We start from the raw sequence: 22,995 nt of genomic DNA on the forward strand, positions 1-22,995 counted from the left end.
GCGGTACTGAGGCCCATATTTAACCTGAGGTATTGAACCCCATGTTCAACCAGGGGCATTGAGCCCATTAAACAGGGACTTTTCTTTGTTTTTATTGGTCTTTGTTCAGTGTCAACTTTTTAAACAGTAGTGATTTTTAGGGGGCCATATTTTAGACCTGATTCAGATATCACTTTGAGACTTGAAGTATTTCCTCGAGTCAAAATTGATCTATTCAATAAATTTCACTAGCCTCGTACTTTGTCAGTATTTAATCAATGAATGTTTACAGTTGGGTGCAGACCAGTTCATAGTGAATTCTTCTTTGTATTTTCCCTTTTCCAATCAAAGAAACAAGTACTTGTAGTATTTGATGTGGGCTAGCGTGATGAGAGTGAAATTCTATGCCTTTGTTCTATCCTTTGACCCTTTCTATATTTAAAGTGTTTATTAGTTAAAACAAGAACACTGTTTCATTGACCTTGCCTGATGTATGTTGTCCACACAATTTTAAATTATAATGTGGGGTTGCCTAGTGGTAAAGGCATCATGCTGAAGGCCTCAGTTTTGATTCCTCACATGGGTACGATGGGTGAAGTCTATTTCTTGTGTTATATGCCGTGATATTGCTGAAATAATGCTCAAAACTCACTTATTTAATTTTGTCTCAGACCAGTTCCACAGTTTGAACAAAGAGCTTCCCCCAAGTAATCATCCCACAGTTATTAACCTTCATCTCCATCTTCATCTGTGCTCGGACGTCATCGCCTTCCTCATCATGCGGCTTGCCCAGAGTGCTGCTGAGAAGTCACTAGAGAGTGGACAGTTGTGGACACAAGTCACTATAGTATTGTGAGGAGGTCAGCTGAGGGTGGACAGTGTTTAGCATACAGCCTAGTTTAGTTTATGGCATGTAATTGACATGGTAGATTTTGTGTCAACATGACCTACTCTCCCACTTAAATCATAGCTGTGATATTTGTCAGAGATTTTATCAAAAGTTGTATTGTACATGGAAGTAATGTTTAAGTGAATATTCTTGTATTGGTCCAAGTTTAAGAACATTTGTCAGACAACTTTTGTTTGCAAAAACAACGAAAACAACATCAACAACTGTTCACTGAACTCAGATTTGTGGTATGAGGATGGGTTCTTTTGGATTTACAGAGACTCTAATGAGCTGACCCAAATAGCTGTTCTTAATATAAACATCTAAACACTAACACACACAAACATACACACATACAATAGATTTGAAACCTCAAAATGGGAACCCAGTCCTTTTAGAGTCATTCCTCCTCTGAATTTTACTGTTACTCTGAATTTGCAGTCAACAAGATATAATGTGGGATGTGCCTTATTGGACATTTGTAACTTTACAGTCAATGCAAAGGATGCTGTACTTAAAGATTTGTTCTCCATCTTGCCTTTAGGTGCACACATTCGTGCTTCAGATTCTGGCCAAGGCAGGATGAGTTTACAACATACATTAATTGGTACATATCCATAGTGAACAGCCAGGACGTGACTCAACTGAAGGTCTTACTGAAAACTGGATATTGTATATTTGGTACAAATTTGATATAAATTTCCTTTCCATATTATGTCGGTCCTGTGCTAAATTTTGATCCTTTGAATACAAGTTGCATGATGGCATCTTACCTCAAATAAATGTTTTGTATATTGAAATGTTGTGTACTTGGCCGAAAGTTTGTCATGATGTTGGCATGTGAATGGAAAGTTCCTTACCGTGAACTTGATTGTACAGAGATGGAGAGAGTTGTCATGAGTAAGCTGTGAAAACAGTGTTGTCAGAGAACAGAGTTATGTGTATTTGGAGTGAGATGTTTGTAAGCGGGACAGATCCAGTGTATGAGTGACAGGTTAGCTCAGTTGAGGTGTTTTCTGTAGGTATTGGCTCAATGCCACTACCAGATACAGTTCATTATACAACCTCTGCAAAATGTAAGGTTGTCATGGAAACGTTATTAAAACCGTATCTGTACACAGAACAAGACTATAGGAACTTGAAAGGATAATGGTAGGTAAAGTCAAACACTGCATGTTCACAAGTAAAAAATATAAAAACAATAAAGTTTACACCTCACACAGAGGAATTGCTTTTGTTATAGACATAGCATTTTGTCATAGTGTTTTAAGAAAAAACAATTAAAGTAAACAAGCAAATAATGTCACTGTGACTAATGTGGGAAATAAGCAGGTGTCTATGACCTAAACAAAGTGGAGATTTGCAGATTGTATGTATTGTCAAGGTGTGTAAGGAGGTGTTTGTCATGTCCAGGTCCAGTCATTGGGAGTCCTAGTTGTCATGTTGAAACTGCCATTCACCATGGTCATTCACCATATCAGGATATCCAAAGTGAACTCAGAAAGTTTAATCTTTCATGTTAATGGTTAACAAGATACGTGCAATCTTTGTATGCATTACAAAACATGTGTTACTATTAATGTGTACAAAAAGTTGCTGACAATCCCATGGCAGCCATCTTCAGTGGTGATTCACAGTCGGTTCACAAAGCAATTGTAGCACTACGACTCTCCTAGTATGTTCAAATATGAGAGTTTCAATCACCTTAGCCCTACAGTTGCTTTATGAAATGAGGCCCTGGACATATCCACAATTGAAAGAAGCGGGATGGATGAGTTCTGTAGTGGTCCTAAAGATACAGTGAAAAATGATTCAGTAGTGATGTTTAAAAAGTGATTGTGTGTATAGGAACTTGGTATTCTTGCCAGGCTGAATGTGGAACAGTCTTGCTGTCCAACTCTGTGCACAAGACACTAAGTATTATTATAAGCCTCGAGTAATGCTCAACTTATTGGAAACTGATTGTGTTGTCAGGAAGGTTGACCACAACACAGGAGTCAAACCACAGGTAACATTTTGTAAAGTGAGACCTTGGTAGTCTGGACAGAACTGTAGTGTACAGTGTAAAATTGTGGCAGTCTCTGAGTTTATAGATTAACATCACCTTGTGGTGTAAAATTCCTTCATGTGTTCCCATGTAGACGAGTCCAGAGTAAGAAGAGTCCACTTTGAAGGGTCTAGATTCACAGGGGTTCACTGTATGCAGATTAATGAGGTTTCACATATACAGGGTTCAAACTAACAAGGTATTATTGCATGCAGGGTCCAGACTAAAGAGGTCTACTGTTTGAAGGGTTCACATTTTAGTGGTTTCACTTCTAGTGTCACCAATAGTGGTTCACTGCAACACTTAGTTTAGAAATGGGGAGTTTTTACTCACGCCATGTCAAGTAATATGTATATTTGAAAGTATATTTTAGTAAAATCCAGATGTACATAATAAATAGTCTACATTTGTCCCAAAGTACATTTGAATGTTGTTTTATGTCTTTTTAGTGGAGCTGTTCCATACAAAATGTTTTAAGACCAGATGCACAAAATGGATGTTTCGCTCAATATTTTGTTTTGCACTATAGTTTTTTAAAAAAAATGCTAAAAAAAAGGGCAAAACATGAATGTTGAAATAGTGGAGTCTTTGCGAGATGAGGAATAATGGTTTACACTGTGAATAAGTATGTAGTGTTGTGTGAGGGATAGTTTCATGATTGCAATATTTAAAACTTTAAACTGGAAACTGATGATATTTGCAGAAACTGACATCTTTGAAAAGGCACCGACTCTTGATACTAAAGCACATATCTTGGCCAGGTTTGATATCAAGGCTCCGGTGCCATAGAGCTGATTTAACTTTGAATTAATTGTGATTTCATGGAATAAGAATGATGAGGAATCAAGGATGTAAAATGGTATCTCCAGGTAAACCTGTCTTGTGTGTCCACCCACACAGCCAGTGACAGGTCTCTAGTAGGGGTGGATGGCTGTTTAAGGAAAGGAAAGACGTAGGGGAGATAATAGTGAAGCTTTCATTTCAACGATGGATCGTGATTCAACATTGGGTAACAGTAATGTACTCTGTGGGCATTTCTTTATGTCTGATTTCTTTTAACTGTAATTTAATCATGCCAGATATGTCCTTGTTTGCATTATCTTAAAGAAACCAGAACAGATTAGTATGAAAGGAACTCATGTATTTGTCTTTTGAAGAAATTTATTTGGTTATAGATATTAAATGTATTAGTTTCTTAGTTCAATTTACAGGCAATACCTTTAAGAATATATATATGTTTTCTCATTTGAACACCATCCATTTTTAATTGAAGAAATGATTTTCTAAAAACCAAAAATCGAAAAAAGGCTGTGAAAGGATGCGAAGACGCCGACTAACATTCAGTAGATGGTATCTTCACTATTTATATAGCATATTTCTCATCACCAAATTCCATTCAGTGATCATAATGTGGGGTACATTCATGGTGTCACCAAGCACAGGTTATGTGTTCATCATAGTGAGTAACTGTACATATGTGTAGATGCTTTAATCGAGAAATCACAAGATTGCTTTGTTTGTAAATAGATGCCAGCACCTTTTGTTGTCAATCTGGTTGAAATTAGATATTCTCCAATTTGATTCCCCTCTGTTAGCTGCACCTCTTCAACAGAGCAACTCTTCACAGGTGGCAGCGTGTAAACAGTGTAAGTGAAGATGTCAGTGTGTCAAATATTTTCACTTCTTGTCAAGCTGGAAATTTAAGCTGAAAGAAAATCAAACATTTTGGATTTAAAAACACATGCAGAGACAACATTCCAACTGCTAGTATTATTCCACATACAGAATACTTGCTTTCATTAAATTTTACTTTTAACTACTGGTCAGTAACTGTTTGGGAAACCCATGCTTATCATCGGCGGACTGGATCTCTGACTTGGTTGATGCATGTAATCACATCTCAGTTGTGAAGATCAATACTCATGACATCAGTCATTGGATCATCTAGTTCTGACTTGATAATTTACAGACCAGTTCCGTGTTTACCAACCAACCACCAAGTCAAGCCGAATGTCCTGTGGAGTGTTTGCCAGATGTTGACAGCAAGGTGTTGAATCAAATAAGAGTAAAGGATCTGATTTTAAACAGATTGGCTTTGTCATCCCTCACTAGTGAACGTAATGAATGAAAATCCAAACCTGTGATGGATGATTCAGTAGATTGTTAGGATCATAATTATCATTGACTTTGTATCAGTCACATTTGCACTTCCTTTCAGACCAGATTTGGTTGTCACATTACATGAAACTATACTGACCCAAATACAGATAAAGCCTTGTCATTGTTGCCCATATCACGCACACTTCAAACACAAGAGTCTGTGAAAAATGCCATTTCAAGATTTATTTAATAACTTATATTAGTGCGAGTTTTGTTTCCACTTGTGCTTTTACTATTCACATTTCACCAGACGTTCTGTAATGTCAGACCTAGAAATATGTTATTATATTGTTATTGTTAACTTGTATTTTGCTGGTAAATACATTCTATTACTCATGTAATTTGGTTACATGGTGTGTAGCACAGAGGTGAGTTTGTTTAAAGAACAAAAATAAGAAACATTTTCCTTAGATAAAAGTCAATAGTGTGCTTTTATGAAACAAAATCACCTTAGTTCTTCAGTGGTTAGTTCATTCTGTTGTAGAAAGGTGTGCTGAGAATGGATTGGCTTGTACTGAAAAAATGCAATATTGTGTAGAATTAGGATGTCATTAATACTTGTGTAAATATTTATCAAATTAGTTGGTAAAATGTAGATTTGCATTTTCCACAAAGATATGAGTTTATTTATAGTCTTTCCCTATAAACTGACATCTGTTTGTTTGGTGTACAACTGTCACTGTGTTTATTGCACAAACCTTTTCCGTAGCCAGTCTGTGGTCTCTGTAAAAAGTTTGTTCCTTTCTCTCTGTTTAGCTCCCTTGATACAAGACATCTCAACTATGCAATTTCAATCAGGTACCACTCTCCTTTACATTACTTTCCTAATTTGTGTGATGTATTACATGTGTATTTCATGTTAATTTCACTGCAATGCCATATGATCTGTTAACTTTTGATAGAGCCAGATAGTTTTGCATAAAATATGGCCATTCTTTTCTGTAAATTATTTAATCTTTGATCCACCGACCTTGTAAGAATATAATAATCAAAATTCTTTTTCTGTTCTTGACACCTCCAAATAGTATTACTTGTGTATTTGAAAATATCATTGGGTTTAGGAACAGTGTGGTCAGTTTGACGTCAGTACTCTGCAGCCAGTTATCTGCATAATAAATGTACATTTTTGCCTGGAATTGCTAAGAAAAGCAAACATTTCAGACACTTTTCAAAATGGAAAGGTCTTGCCTTTGGCAGAAATGCAGGTCATCCGATTAATTTAGTGGCGTCTTAATATTAGAATTTCAAAACAATTCAGCTATTGCAGTGGGTTGTCTAGCTACCATAGAACCAGTTGCCACTATTCAATTACATCCGTAAAGAAAACATATACTGTATTATTGTCTGTGAATGTATTGTGCTCTTTTCATCACTTGTCGTGATCAGACTGCAGATAGTATTTGAAGAATAAATGTATTGAAATTGTGTGTGTGTATTTGCAGAGAAACCAAGCTCTTGTTGATAATGCATAATGTCTTGTTCTTTTCACAACGTATTCAAATATGAAGGGTAAATTACTTGATTTTCAGTAAAATCTTTTCTGTTTCAAATTTCATCAGGGATATTTTTTAACAAAAGACACATCATTGATACATCAGGATTTCAACACTAGCCTAATCTGACTTGTACCTTTGTGTCAAAGATTCCTTTCAAAGTGTTATCAACATTGTCAGAAGACAAAACAGATATGAATTATCTGTTTTCAAGTAACCACAAATGATGATGAAAATTATCAGTTGCCAACACCACTTTATCAGTTTTAAATTACATGTGATTAATCTGGACATTGATTTGGAGAGTTTGTTACAATTTGTATTGCTACAAAAATGTTTGATGATATTCTTGGATAAAAACACTGACAAACTGGACATGAAGTTCAGCCGAGGTGGAAAGACTTGCATGGTGTCTATGGCTTGTCTTTTGTGAATGAGTTTCAAATATATTTTTAAAACCTGGTGACTTCAACAATTTGCTACTTAAAATGAATTAATTGAGTATTTTCCTGTGTATCTTGTACTGTACAGATGACTCAATAAATATGTTCTAGAACTCTGTTTCTTCCTTGTCATTATGTGTTAGAATTGAATAATATCTATGTCAAATGAAATGGATGTAAAATTCATCCTGAGTTTGAAATTGTGTGAAAAATCTCTAACTCACATGTGGCCAAGTACTAGTGTTGTGATCTCTTCACTTGATCAACATGCTATTCCAATTCCTGTCCATTCCATTATATCCAGGCTAGTCTGGCAGTTGGAACGATATCCCACATGGGTACAATGTGTGAAGCCCATTTCTGGTGTCTGTCATGAATATTGTTTTAAAACAAAATCAAGCTCACACACTCCATTCCATCCAATACTTTGACCAGCCATATATGTACCACACATAACTGTTTTTTAATGCAAAGAAATATACAGTAGAGATGGGAAATAGATAAGAAACTTAATTTTGTTCAGTGCTGTCCTTTTTTTGTAAACTGTTGACTACCATCAGAATCCTGTTGAAAATTAAATGATCCGATTTCCGTTAAAAATTTGGACTGCAGCGACCAGCAACCTTTTCTGTGCTTGTGGGCCATAAGCACATTAGCAGATTTGTGTCCTTAACTTTAACAATACCAATCAGTGGTCTGTGTAGGTCCAGACGCGATTATTTACTTTACTTTACTTTACTTTACTTTACTTTACTTTACTTTACTTTACTTTACTTTACTTTACTTTACTTATAAAACAAGTGACTCAAACTGAATGTTCATTTCAATGGGGGAAAAAGTGAACATGTTTTCAAAAAGAATCTCTTTACCTCGATTACTAAAGATCCAAAATGGACCGGAAGTGTCTGATGCAAACTCTCACAGATGGATGACCTCACCACACTGTGAATATAACACCGATGTTACTCACATGCTGTTATCCTTTTGGTTCAAACATATCTTCCACTTTCCCACTACCAAGTTAGACCGTATCTTATCAGAGGCGAGGGGCGGGTGACATAAAAAGTGACACTGCACGTGCAGCACGAGGAAAGGTGGTGTAAGTCATAACCGTGCATGGTATTATCTCTTCTGATGTCTGCAGGTGCGCTGTCTGGTCTCGGTGGCCGGATCTGAAAGTGGGTGAAAACCCTGTCTGGGTCTGTTTGTGTTGCACAAAGTGATCTTAGTACTACTGTTACATTTGCACCACGGCACCCTGATCTTTTGCCATCGCCAACCGAAACGCATTGTTACTAAGAGTCGAAACGATGTAGTTGTTGTCCATCGGTGTGCAAGCTGACTTGGTTGACACATCATCGTCAGCGAGTCTTACCACCCGATCCCGTTAGTCGCCTCTTACGACAAGCATAGTCGCCTTTCATGGCAAGTATGGGTTGCTGAAGGCCTGTTCTACCCCGGATCTTCGCGGGTCCTATGCTTGTCGTTAGAGGCGACTAACGGGATCATATGGTCAGGTTCGCTGACTTGGTTGACACATGTCATCGGTTTCCAATTGCGCAGATCGATACTCATGTTGTTGGTCACTGGATTGTCTGGTCCAAACTCGATTATTTACACCCGCCCCCATATGGCTTAAATATATAGTGCGGCGTGAAACTAAACTCACTCACTCGCTCAATGAGCATCGGTCAACTTAATTAGGATACGACATGCATCAAGCGAGTCAGGGAGTTTGGCCATCCATCCCTTTATTCACTTGTTAAGGACAAGCATGGGTTGCTGAAGACAATTCTAGACCGGACATATACATGGATTACTACATGTACATGTTTGAAGGATGGCTTATGAAATGAGTCTTCGGATACAATGATATGTTTGTTACTATAACACCTCGCATGTTTATATAAACAAACATACTATGTCGAAATACCTGCACATAGCCATGTTAATCAAAGCTGGCTAAATCGGCTGATGATTGCATGGCACCGTGAGTACAGTTTTACGATGCTGTCACCAGCAATATCACAACAGAAATGGGCTTCACACGCTGTACCCATGGAGGGACTCGAACCCAGGAATGACGAGCGAACGCGTTAACCACTCGGTTACCCTACCGCCCCTTACACACAGTGAAGATGAGGAAGTGAGGTCATGACATTGATGAGAGACGATGTTGGTCCATTAAGCTTGTAGACAGAACCGCCATCAGTGTGGAACAGTAATCTCTTTGGAGGGCCATCTGTGTGGAATTGTAGTACGTGCCGATTGGTCTTAGGGTGGCTAGCAGCTGGAATCCAGAAGAGGTTTCAAGACGCGGCAAGGATACACGTTCGTACAACCTATTATGGCAGAAACATTAGGCAGCTGACTCTGAGTTTAGCGAGTTCAGCTTTCTGCAGCACTCATCAATATTCCAGCTATGTGGCTGCGGTTTGTTAATAATCGATCCTGGACCAGACAGTCCAGTGACCAACAACATGAGCATCGATCTGGGCAATTGGGAACCGATGGCATGTGTCAACCAAGTCAGTGAGCCTGACCACCCGATCTCGTTAGTCGCTCCTTACGACAAGCATGGGTTACTGGAGATAATCCTAACCTGGGTCCTTACGGGCCCTGTTTGAAGAAGCTTAGTCTCTGAATTATTGGATTTGTTTGTAGAAACGTAATATTCCCTTTAAACTGAAAAGAAACCCCCGGTACATTTGTTAGATTCAGAGCCAGAACCTGAGGCAATCTAGATTTGCTCCATTTAGATGTTAACAATTGCAGACATGGTTGGGCGGAAGGGAAAATAATGCGTTTCAGAGAATGTGAGACAGACTAATATATCTCCGTCATCTTCTGTTATTAACAAAATACAACTGACCTGTATATTCACTTTACGTTATGTTACTAAATATACTCATGGGCTGTGGGTAGCCTTTTGTAACGCGTCAAACAAAAGATTAGACCAACAAAACTGGATTTTATCTGTGAGAACGTTCATTAGTGGTAATATCTGGCAGAATCAACCTGAAGATTTCCCTTATTTTCTTATGCGTTTACACAAAACTTATTAGAATGTGTTCCCAAGTGTAGGACATTTATATACAAAATTGGCTTTCTCTCCGAATATTAATATTGAAAACACAGTTTTAAACTACACACATGAGCATTAATTAAGCACCATCGACTTTCATGCTATGTGATTGTGTTTAACACAACACATTGGTCATTCACGATATGGAAACCAAACACATGGTTATAATTTCGTTAGATGAACCATCTAAAATGTCAGACCATCAACTACCAACACAGTTGCTACTTTCGGCTGTAATTTATTGACGGCCATATGGGGGCACTACAAACTTTATCAGTCATCTCCAAAACTATGGTCACACAAGCAAAGTCTGTGGTCCAGCGTACACAAGGTTCTCAAAAAACGTTCACTGTTCAATCCTAAGCCAATAGTAATGGTGACATCAGTATTTGGTGTATCCTCCCCTCGTAGGGATAACTGCTGCAACCCTCCTCCTCATGCTTAATACAAACGCCAAATGAGAATCACTGGAATCCTCTGCCATTCCTCATGAAGAGCCTGGGCTAATTCCTGTAGAATTTGAACAGGTGGATCCCTTACTTGAACCTGACGCCCCAGACAGTCCCATTAAATTCAATTGGATTGAGATCAGGGCTTCTCGCAGGCCAAGATAATCTGTCAACTGCGTTGTTCTGCAAGTATGCGATAACAGCTCTGGAACGATGGGGCCTAGCATTATCGTCCATAAATACTGGCCGACTGGCGAGGGGGTGGTCATAAGATTCAGCTTACAGTCATAGGAGATACACCGCCACACCATTACAGATCCACCGCCAAAGGGTTCAGCTGCATGGATCATCCGCTGTTGGTAGGTCTCATTACTCCTTCTTCAAACTCGCCAACGGTCATCAGTAACACGAAGAAGAAAACGGCTTTCATCGGACCAATGGATCGTGCGCCATGTCCTCAGATTGTGGTTTGCCGTTGATTACACCATGCCAAACGTTGAGCCTTGTGTCCATCAGTGAGTAAGGGACGTCTGATTGGACGACGTGCACTGAGTCCAGCGGACCTGAGCCTCCATCGGATGGTGCTGGTTGAGAGACGAACACCCATTCTCCATTGTTCTCTGAGATCTTTGGCATTGGTCATAGGCCTGCGTCTCACCAGTGAACTAGGGCACGGTCATCACCGGGAGTGGTCTTTCTCGGCCTTCCTGATCGTGCATGGACGATCCTTGACGTAAACTAGTTGCCGCGTGTTTCCTTACAAGGCAACTAATGACCGTGTGATTGGTATTCAAACTGGACGCAATTCTGAGACAGGACAAACCAGGTTCATGCATGCCTATAATCTGCCATCTGGTATTTTCAGAAAGCCTACGCCTCGGTATGTCCAAAAGAGTTCAATTTCACCACGGAGAATACTTATTTCACCTTTTTATACCCCTTAGTCGCTTGGACCATGACAGAACTTTATCAAGAAAAGCACACATTTGAGTCAGCACGTGAATTTCATGCTAACTGCATGTGTATTTAGATATATCTGGTTGACTCCTCTGTTTTGATCCCTTTTTGCCACAGTCGACAATTATTTTTGGTGGTGCTTAATTAATGTTCATGTGTATATGTTTGGAGAACCGTTACAGAACCACTTCATTGTAAACAGAGAATTGCATTGTCCAGATTCAGATGTTTATCTCATTTCTTGTTTGTTGAAAAAGAACGATATAGTAAAATTCACAAGGAAAATGAATTTTCCCAGTTTTGTAAACTGAAACTGAGAGAAGACAAGTACACTTTTAATTTCATATGCCCTTTGTATCACAAACCTTGTTGCAAGTATAGAATCCAGATACCCCATATGTGTACCAATTTCCTCATATTGATAAATTTAATGGCTTAAATTCAAATGATCTAAAGTTTCCCTCTGCCTTGATTTATCGTGCCATTTAAACTTCGAATTTTTCATAAGTGTGAATTTTCGTGAGACAATTTGTAACAGATACCCTGAACAATCCAGGCCCATCTAGCCTCTTTATTACGTAATAATAAAGTAGCCTATTATGTGGGCAGGGGGATAAGTAAAGTCCAAAGTCCCATTTCACCGGCTCACACCCAGGTCCATGAAAGCAGAGACCATATAATAGATGGTCTCAGATGAAAGTATGTTTACGAAATCATGACCTCTGTTATTAATAAAAAGCAAAGCCCTTGATAATATCTCTATATAAAGGTGTATTGTTTATTTTAGTCAAATAGTGCCATGAACGTTTAACTGTTTTTGAACTTGGCGGGTTGTTCATGGTATTTGTACTATGATATGATTAAGCCATCGCGCCCTCGACAATCAAAACAGGTGCGTGGGAGTCGGTAAATTCCGCCTTTGTTCGTTCATTTCCGGGACCTTATACGGACGAAGCCGAAGAGCGTGCTTTTGTCCGAACGTGCATTCAACATGGCGTCCGATACGGAGCCGATATATTGTTTATGTCGCCAACCTTACGATGAAACGCTTTTCATGATCGAATGTGACGTATGCAAGGACTGGTTCCACGGAAGGTATGTTAAAATTTATACCAGGCAAATAACATCACATGAAAATGATACACATCTATGCTAATCGGTGCCGAAGATTGTCGGGAAATCTAGGCCACAGTGTCAACACTGCTGTCGTCCGTACTTTCGGAAGCCAATATGTTTCACCTCAAAAACTGTACAAATACATCCTTTCTTATTAATATTCAGTTCTCTCGAGGTTGTAGCTCGGTCCTATGTTTGTTTGTCGAGTCAGTTTTATCTCATCAATCCTTTGTGAGAAAAAGTTTGTGGAAGTTGCATCGCATGGATTCCACATGATGTAAACACGACCGGGTCGGCCTCATTTTGTCTGACACCGCGAGTCCCGCCCCCACAGGTCAGTCAGCATTGTGGCCGGAGACGGACAGCGGTCAACGGCGGGCTTCAGTTTACATCGTTACATAATTCTCGACGTACATGTACCCTTGAACGAAATACTGTTGTGGCCTTACTATTGTGTAATGTTTGCTGCTGGTGACTAAAATCCCCCCAAATTACCACATGCACCAAGGTCTTGGAATTCTTTGGTGAAAGTGTGAAACAATAAAGCTGACGAACAGAATCCGTAATGTTTTGTGGAATACACAATATGATAACCTAACCAAAAACATGTATCTCATATTTATCAAAACACAGAATTCTCATTTTATTTACACTGTGTTCTGGAAATTATGGTTAAATGAGAATTTATGCCGTTGTTATAATGTGAATCTTATAGTCATGATGATTGAGACTTTAACTGTGCTTTAATTTAGAAAACAGTATTGAATTTGTCAGTGAAATTGGGGACTACGATAGTTTGTAATCATGGTAACACTAACAGACTACTTCCTTCTACGTTAGCTGAGGGTGAAATAATCATAATGAAAATGTGTAATACTTTGTGTCCACAATAACAGCTCAATGGCAATGTGTCATTCCTGACTGGATACATTGATTTCTTTAGTCAAATTCCCAGAACCCAAACCTGGTTAAGGTAACTTAAAATTCACTGATTACTGACTCATTACAAGACCAATAATTATGATAAAGAGACGTGTAATAACATTTGCATTGAATGTTGTGCAAAAATATCATGGTGAAATATATCTGAAAAAAACAAAACAAATAGGGCTCTGATATTTGTGTTTCCATTAACTTGCCAAAGTCCTAGGCCCCTGCAGCAGGTTTGTCACATTGGTTTCATGGTTATAATTCAATTCATTTTCACAGAATAATTTTTGTGTGTTTGTTTGTTTTTAGGCATATCATGTAACATTTGTCCTGACCTTTTCCCTATTATATGTGATCAGGTCCTGAATTATGTTTTTTGCGTTAAGACCTGTAAAATGGTAGACCTATGCCACTTGTGGCTTTTAACCATACACCAAACTACATATCTGTTCATATGAATTTATGTGAAAATGTCAGCAGTAAAAGCAGACAGCGTATTTGATCAAAATATTTAAATCTTTTAACGGCAAAATGAAATCAGTGACAAAGTCAATACACCACAAGCCACACCCATTATAATAAAGAAAGACTTTGTTAAAATTTATGGAAACCTAAAGTAACTTGATTGATGGACTAATCAAATGCCACAGAATCATGTAGATTGGTATTATTTGCTGAAATTAGATGTCTCATCGTGATGATTTCAACACTTTCAGAACTTGAATGAAGTAATACTGTTGAAACCTTTTTCAGTCAGCACAGTTGTGGCCAGTCGAGATTGCTGAATTACATGATCGGTAGATTTTTCAGTGTTTTGGTACTTTTAACCTCTGACTTATATTGACCAGCATCAAACCTTGCAATGTAACCAATTAAATGTATCATGTCACTCACATTTTCAGGTTATTTACAGGCTGCTATCCTATTGCTATAGTACTGAGTGAGGAATTACCCTATAACAGTTGCGAAATTGTACTATAAACCTGATTGCTGGAAGGCAAGGATCATGAAAATAAAATCTGTCAACAGCATAATCAAAGCCTCATACAATATATATTATCTCGTCTTAGTACACATAATGTAGTTTTAAGCTGGCCTGCCATTTGCACAGGTTTCTCAACCTTTTTGATTGGCTGATGTTTTTAAACATCATCTAGTCCTGTTTGTGACATAGTGTTCATCATGTTCATATTGATTTCTGAAACTTTTGATGATAAATACATATGACTTGGCATGGATAATTTCTGGTTAGATAAAGAAACTGAATTGAAAGAACTAGCTGTGGGGACATGATGGAGGTTTATGTGTCATGTTTGTTACTTAGATTAGTGAAAAGATTTTGCAGGCAGAATCTCTAATTCCAGTTTTATTTTCCACAGTTACACAGCTAATGTAGATTGACCTATAAACACATCCTTGATTACTGAGTGAATAATATTCCCATTTTCTTCTCATTCTTTGAAAGTGAAAGTGGAAGCTTTTGGTCCTGTATTGTTTGAGTTGGGGGTTTCCATCAGTCTCAAGTATTCATCATGAAGATGATAGCAAGGACTCCCTGACTTTCATGCTTAATAGTGATTCATAATGTGAATGCTCATTGAGCTTAATACCTTAAACCATTTGCCACAACAGATCCAGTCAGAAGTGATATTACCATCTCAAGGTTTTTAGTGGTTAAACATTCCCTTGTCACATGAAAGACCTGACACTGACAGTCCCACCTGGATTCTGTGGTTGCAGAAGAAATCGCGGAATTTACCTTTCCATGCCGAAATCCGTTTGGTCCGCGGAAAACACATTTACGTGCAGAATTGGCCACTTTTCTGCTGCAGAATTTGCTTACTTCAAAAACTGAGTGAAAACTGACAGACAGCCCAAGTGAAAAGTAGAGTTATTGTCAAAAGTATGATCGGTTACACATAAAACGAACTGACATATTTATTGTGACAACTTTTTCAAAATAATCATGATGAAAGCTGCTTTGTTTATAAAGCAAGTTTTAGTCATCTTTCCATTAATATTAGATGAATTTAACATTGCAATTAGGTTCTCAAAATCGATCATTTTGAAAATAGAAATTATTTAAGATTTTGTTGAAATATAAAATAGTTATTTACATGAAACCGGAAGATTTCCAAGTTATGAATGAGAGGAGCGAATTAACTATCAGCGAGTGTTTGATTCTCAAACACAGAAAAAGGTGTGGGTGCATTGTCATCAAACTTACTCAAGATGTGATGTGTACTGTCGACTTAACTTTATATCTGTGTTTGAGCATTAAACTATGAAGGTCTGTATAATGTTTTTGTTGTTTTTTCTAAATGTTTTAACCACAGAATGTTTTGCAGAATATTGAAAAATGGGGTGCAGAATTTGCTTAAATTTGCCATGGAATCCAGGAGGGACTGACCTGAGTTTGATTTCCTACATGTGTACAAAGTGTGAAGCCCATTTCTGGTGTCCCCTGCCATGATATTGCTGGAATATTGCTGAAAGCAACATAAAACTAAACTGGCCTATCTCTTTCTCTTCTGAAATATCAGCAAGCTCTGTTATGAGCAAGCTCTCAATATATTCAATTGAATCCAAATACTGACCATGCTGACCTTGTTGAGTGAGCTTTGAAAAAGTGTTTGTCCTATCCATTAATCAAAATATTTATGAACAACTGTCTGAGTGTCCGTTGATCCAAAGTGCTCAGTTTAAGGCTGGAATGAAGTATGTCATATTGTTGTATGAGTGTACCTTTGAAGATCTGGGCTAGAGCTGATCTTCAAGAACTCATGCTTTCTCACAGGAGGCTACCAGCAAGAGTAGGTGCCTGGTTATTGCATGTCATTGTATGCCAGTTGAGTACATGAATGCTCATGATGATCATTTGATTTGTTGGGTCCAGATTTGATTGTTTACAGACAGACCACACATCAGGAATATTGCTAGGATAGTGTTCTAGCACAAGGAAACAAACAAGCAAGCTAACTAGTAGCTATAGTGATCAAAATATTTAAATCTTTTAACGGCAAAATGAAATCAGTGACAAAGTCAATACACCACAAGCCACACCCATTATAATAAAGAAAGACTTTGTTAAAATTTATGGAAACCTAAAGTAACTTGATTGATGGGCTAATCAAATGCCACAGAATCATGTAGATTGGTATTATTTGCTGAAATTAGATGTCTCATCGTGATGATTTCAACACTTTCAGAACTTGAATGAAGTAATACTGTTGAAACCTTTTTCAGTCAGCACAGTTGTGGCCAGTCGAGATTGCTGAATTACATGATCGGTAGATTTTTCAGTGTTTTGGTACTTTTAACCTCTGACTTATATTGACCAGCATCAAACCTTGCAATGTAACCAATTAAATGTATCATGTCACTCACATTTTCAGGTTATTTACAGGCTGCTATCCTATTGCTATAGTACTGAGTGAGGAATTACCCTATAACAGTTGCGAAATTGTACTATAAACCTGATTGCTGGAAGGCAAGGATCATGAAAATAAAATCTGTCAACAGCATAATCAAAGCCTCATACAATATATATTATCTCGTCTTAGTACACATAATGTAGTTTTAAGCTGGCCTGCCATTTGCACAGGTTTCTCAACCTTTTTGATTGGCTGATGTTTTTAAACATCATCTAGTCCTGTTTGTGACATAGTGTTCATCATGTTCATATTGATTTCTGAAACTTTTGATGATAAATACATATGACTTGGCATGGATAATTTCTGGTTAGATAAAGAAACTGAATTGAAAGAACTAGCTGTGGGGACATGATGGAGGTTTATGTGTCATGTTTGTTACTTAGATTAGTGAAAAGATTTTGCAGGCAGAATCTCTAATTCCAGTTTTATTTTCCACAGTTACACAGCTAATGTAGATTGACCTATAAACACATCCTTGATTACTGAGTGAATAATATTCCCATTTTCTTCTCATTCTTTGAAAGTGAAAGTGGAAGCTTTTGGTCCTGTATTGTTTGAGTTGGGGGTTTCCATCAGTCTCAAGTATTCATCATGAAGATGATAGCAAGGACTCCCTGACTTTCATGCTTAATAGTGATTCATAATGTGAATGCTCATTGAGCTTAATACCTTAAACCATTTGCCACAACAGATCCAGTCAGAAGTGATATTACCATCTCAAGGTTTTTAGTGGTTAAACATTCCCTTGTCACATGAAAGACCTGACACTGACAGTCCCACCTGGATTCTGTGGTTGCAGAAGAAATCGCGGAATTTACCTTTCCATGCCGAAATCCGTTTGGTCCGCGGAAAACACATTTACGTGCAGAATTGGCCACTTTTCTGCTGCAGAATTTGCTTACTTCAAAAACTGAGTGAAAACTGACAGACAGCCCAAGTGAAAAGTAGAGTTATTGTCAAAAGTATGATCGGTTACACATAAAACGAACTGACATATTTATTGTGACAACTTTTTCAAAATAATCATGATGAAAGCTGCTTTGTTTATAAAGCAAGTTTTAGTCATCTTTCCATTAATATTAGATGAATTTAACATTGCAATTAGGTTCTCAAAATCGATCATTTTGAAAATAGAAATTATTTAAGATTTTGTTGAAATATAAAATAGTTATTTACATGAAACCGGAAGATTTCCAAGTTATGAATGAGAGGAGCGAATTAACTATCAGCGAGTGTTTGATTCTCAAACACAGAAAAAGGTGTGGGTGCATTGTCATCAAACTTACTCAAGATGTGATGTGTACTGTCGACTTAACTTTATATCTGTGTTTGAGCATTAAACTATGAAGGTCTGTATAATGTTTTTGTTGTTTTTTCTAAATGTTTTAACCACAGAATGTTTTGCAGAATATTGAAAAATGGGGTGCAGAATTTGCTTAAATTTGCCATGGAATCCAGGAGGGACTGACCTGAGTTTGATTTCCTACATGTGTACAAAGTGTGAAGCCCATTTCTGGTGTCCCCTGCCATGATATTGCTGGAATATTGCTGAAAGCAACATAAAACTAAACTGGCCTATCTCTTTCTCTTCTGAAATATCAGCAAGCTCTGTTATGAGCAAGCTCTCAATATATTCAATTGAATCCAAATACTGACCATGCTGACCTTGTTGAGTGAGCTTTGAAAAAGTGTTTGTCCTATCCATTAATCAAAATATTTATGAACAACTGTCTGAGTGTCCGTTGATCCAAAGTGCTCATTTTAAGGCTGGAATGAGGTATGTCATATTGTTGTATGAGTGTACCTTTGAAGATCTGGGCTAGAGCTGATCTTCAAGAACTCATGCTTTCTCACAGGAGGCTACCAGCAAGAGTAGGTGCCTGGTTATTGCATGTCATTGTATGCCAGTTGAGTACATGAATGCTCATGATGATCATTTGATTTGTTGGGTCCAGATTTGATTGTTTACAGACAGACCACACATCAGGAATATTGCTAGGATAGTGTTCTAGCACAAGGAAACAAACAAGCAAGCTAACTAGTAGCTATAGTGATCAAAATATTTAAATCTTTTAACGGCAAAATGAAATCAGTGACAAAGTCAATACACCACAAGCCACACCCATTATAATAAAGAAAGACTTTGTTAAAATTTATGGAAACCTAAAGTAACTTGATTGATGGGCTAATCAAATGCCACAGAATCATGTAGATTGGTATTATTTGCTGAAATTAGATGTCTCATCGTGATGATTTCAACACTTTCAGAACTTGAATGAAGTAATACTGTTGAAACCTTTTTCAGTCAGCACAGTTGTGGCCAGTCGAGATTGCTGAATTACATGATCGGTAGATTTTTCAGTGTTTTGGTACTTTTAACCTCTGACTTATATTGACCAGCATCAAACCTTGCAATGTAACCAATTAAATGTATCATGTCACTCACATTTTCAGGTTATTTACAGGCTGCTATCCTATTGCTATAGTACTGAGTGAGGAATTACCCTATAACAGTTGCGAAATTGTACTATAAACCTGATTGCTGGAAGGCAAGGATCATGAAAATAAAATCTGTCAACAGCATAATCAAAGCCTCATACAATATATATTATCTCGTCTTAGTACACATAATGTAGTTTTAAGCTGGCCTGCCATTTGCACAGGTTTCTCAACCTTTTTGATTGGCTGATGTTTTTAAACATCATCTAGTCCTGTTTGTGACATAGTGTTCATCATGTTCATATTGATTTCTGAAACTTTTGATGATAAATACATATGACTTGGCATGGATAATTTCTGGTTAGATAAAGAAACTGAATTGAAAGAACTAGCTGTGGGGACATGATGGAGGTTTATGTGTCATGTTTGTTACTTAGATTAGTGAAAAGATTTTGCAGGCAGAATCTCTAATTCCAGTTTTATTTTCCACAGTTACACAGCTAATGTAGATTGACCTATAAACACATCCTTGATTACTGAGTGAATAATATTCCCATTTTCTTCTCATTCTTTGAAAGTGAAAGTGGAAGCTTTTGGTCCTGTATTGTTTGAGTTGGGGGTTTCCATCAGTCTCAAGTATTCATCATGAAGATGATAGCAAGGACTCCCTGACTTTCATGCTTAATAGTGATTCATAATGTGAATGCTCATTGAGCTTAATACCTTAAACCATTTGCCACAACAGATCCAGTCAGAAGTGATATTACAAGCAAGTTTTAGTCATCTTTCCATTAATATTAGATGAATTTAACATTGCAATTAGGTTCTCAAAATCGATCATTTTGAAAATAGAAATTATTTAAGATTTTGTTGAAATATAAAATAGTTATTTACATGAAACCGGAAGATTTCCAAGTTATGAATGAGAGGAGCGAATTAACTATCAGCGAGTGTTTGATTCTCAAACACAGAAAAAGGTGTGGGTGCATTGTCATCAAACTTACTCAAGATGTGATGTGTACTGTCGACTTAACTTTATATCTGTGTTTGAGCATTAAACTATGAAGGTCTGTATAATGTTTTTGTTGTTTTTTCTAAATGTTTTAACCACAGAATGTTTTGCAGAATATTGAAAAATGGGGTGCAGAATTTGCTTAAATTTGCCATGGAATCCAGGAGGGACTGACCTGAGTTTGATTTCCTACATGTGTACAAAGTGTGAAGCCCATTTCTGGTGTCCCCTGCCATGATATTGCTGGAATATTGCTGAAAGCAACATAAAACTAAACTGGCCTATCTCTTTCTCTTCTGAAATATCAGCAAGCTCTGTTATGAGCAAGCTCTCAATATATTCAATTGAATCCAAATACTGACCATGCTGACCTTGTTGAGTGAGCTTTGAAAAAGTGTTTGTCCTATCCATTAATCAAAATATTTATGAACAACTGTCTGAGTGTCCGTTGATCCAAAGTGCTCAGTTTAAGGCTGGAATGAAGTATGTCATATTGTTGTATGAGTGTACCTTTGAAGATCTGGGCTAGAGCTGATCTTCAAGAACTCATGCTTTCTCACAGGAGGCTACCAGCAAGAGTAGGTGCCTGGTTATTGCATGTCATTGTATGCCAGTTGAGTACATGAATGCTCATGATGATCATTTGATTTGTTGGGTCCAGATTTGATTGTTTACAGACAGACCACACATCAGGAATATTGCTAGGATAGTGTTCTAGCACAAGGAAACAAACAAGCAAGCTAACTAGTAGCTATAGTGATCAAAATATTTAAATCTTTTAACGGCAAAATGAAATCAGTGACAAAGTCAATACACCACAAGCCACACCCATTATAATAAAGAAAGACTTTGTTAAAATTTATGGAAACCTAAAGTAACTTGATTGATGGGCTAATCAAATGCCACAGAATCATGTAGATTGGTATTATTTGCTGAAATTAGATGTCTCATCGTGATGATTTCAACACTTTCAGAACTTGAATGAAGTAATACTGTTGAAACCTTTTTCAGTCAGCACAGTTGTGGCCAGTCGAGATTGCTGAATTACATGATCGGTAGATTTTTCAGTGTTTTGGTACTTTTAACCTCTGACTTATATTGACCAGCATCAAACCTTGCAATGTAACCAATTAAATGTATCATGTCACTCACATTTTCAGGTTATTTACAGGCTGCTATCCTATTGCTATAGTACTGAGTGAGGAATTACCCTATAACAGTTGCGAAATTGTACTATAAACCTGATTGCTGGAAGGCAAGGATCATGAAAATAAAATCTGTCAACAGCATAATCAAAGCCTCATACAATATATATTATCTCGTCTTAGTACACATAATGTAGTTTTAAGCTGGCCTGCCATTTGCACAGGTTTCTCAACCTTTTTGATTGGCTGATGTTTTTAAACATCATCTAGTCCTGTTTGTGACATAGTGTTCATCATGTTCATATTGATTTCTGAAACTTTTGATGATAAATACATATGACTTGGCATGGATAATTTCTGGTTAGATAAAGAAACTGAATTGAAAGAACTAGCTGTGGGGACATGATGGAGGTTTATGTGTCATGTTTGTTACTTAGATTAGTGAAAAGATTTTGCAGGCAGAATCTCTAATTCCAGTTTTATTTTCCACAGTTACACAGCTAATGTAGATTGACCTATAAACACATCCTTGATTACTGAGTGAATAATATTCCCATTTTCTTCTCATTCTTTGAAAGTGAAAGTGGAAGCTTTTGGTCCTGTATTGTTTGAGTTGGGGGTTTCCATCAGTCTCAAGTATTCATCATGAAGATGATAGCAAGGACTCCCTGACTTTCATGCTTAATAGTGATTCATAATGTGAATGCTCATTGAGCTTAATACCTTAAACCATTTGCCACAACAGATCCAGTCAGAAGTGATATTACAAGCAAGTTTTAGTCATCTTTCCATTAATATTAGATGAATTTAACATTGCAATTAGGTTCTCAAAATCGATCATTTTGAAAATAGAAATTATTTAAGATTTTGTTGAAATATAAAATAGTTATTTACATGAAACCGGAAGATTTCCAAGTTATGAATGAGAGGAGCGAATTAACTATCAGCGAGTGTTTGATTCTCAAACACAGAAAAAGGTGTGGGTGCATTGTCATCAAACTTACTCAAGATGTGATGTGTACTGTCGACTTAACTTTATATCTGTGTTTGAGCATTAAACTATGAAGGTCTGTATAATGTTTTTGTTGTTTTTTCTAAATGTTTTAACCACAGAATGTTTTGCAGAATATTGAAAAATGGGGTGCAGAATTTGCTTAAATTTGCCATGGAATCCAGGAGGGACTGACCTGAGTTTGATTTCCTACATGTGTACAAAGTGTGAAGCCCATTTCTGGTGTCCCCTGCCATGATATTGCTGGAATATTGCTGAAAGCAACATAAAACTAAACTGGCCTATCTCTTTCTCTTCTGAAATATCAGCAAGCTCTGTTATGAGCAAGCTCTCAATATATTCAATTGAATCCAAATACTGACCATGCTGACCTTGTTGAGTGAGCTTTGAAAAAGTGTTTGTCCT

The 22,995-nt window shown here is 37.3% G+C and overlaps 2 protein-coding genes across 2 annotated transcripts in view; both read left to right on the top strand.

Moving 5' to 3' along the window:
• Positions 1–7,124, top strand: part of LOC137296673 (mitogen-activated protein kinase 14-like) — a 29,664-nt gene extending 22,540 nt beyond the window's left edge. The window contains exon 13 of the mRNA XM_067828493.1: positions 651–7,124. Within this exon, the coding sequence (XP_067684594.1) occupies position 651 (1 nt within the window). The 3' untranslated portion in view covers positions 652–7,124. The remainder of the gene's footprint in view (positions 1–650) is intronic.
• Positions 7,125–12,459: 5,335 nt separating this feature from the next.
• LOC137295726 (histone lysine demethylase PHF8-like) overlaps positions 12,460–22,995 on the top strand; it is a 37,718-nt gene continuing 27,182 nt past the window's right edge. Inside the window, exon 1 of the mRNA XM_067827243.1 lies at positions 12,460–12,597. Within this exon, the coding sequence (XP_067683344.1) occupies positions 12,494–12,597 (104 nt within the window). The 5' untranslated portion in view covers positions 12,460–12,493. The remainder of the gene's footprint in view (positions 12,598–22,995) is intronic.

The sequence above is a fragment of the Haliotis asinina genome, chromosome 9 (assembly GCF_037392515.1).
Source record: "Haliotis asinina isolate JCU_RB_2024 chromosome 9, JCU_Hal_asi_v2, whole genome shotgun sequence".
NCBI lineage: Eukaryota > Metazoa > Mollusca > Gastropoda > Lepetellida > Haliotidae > Haliotis > Haliotis asinina.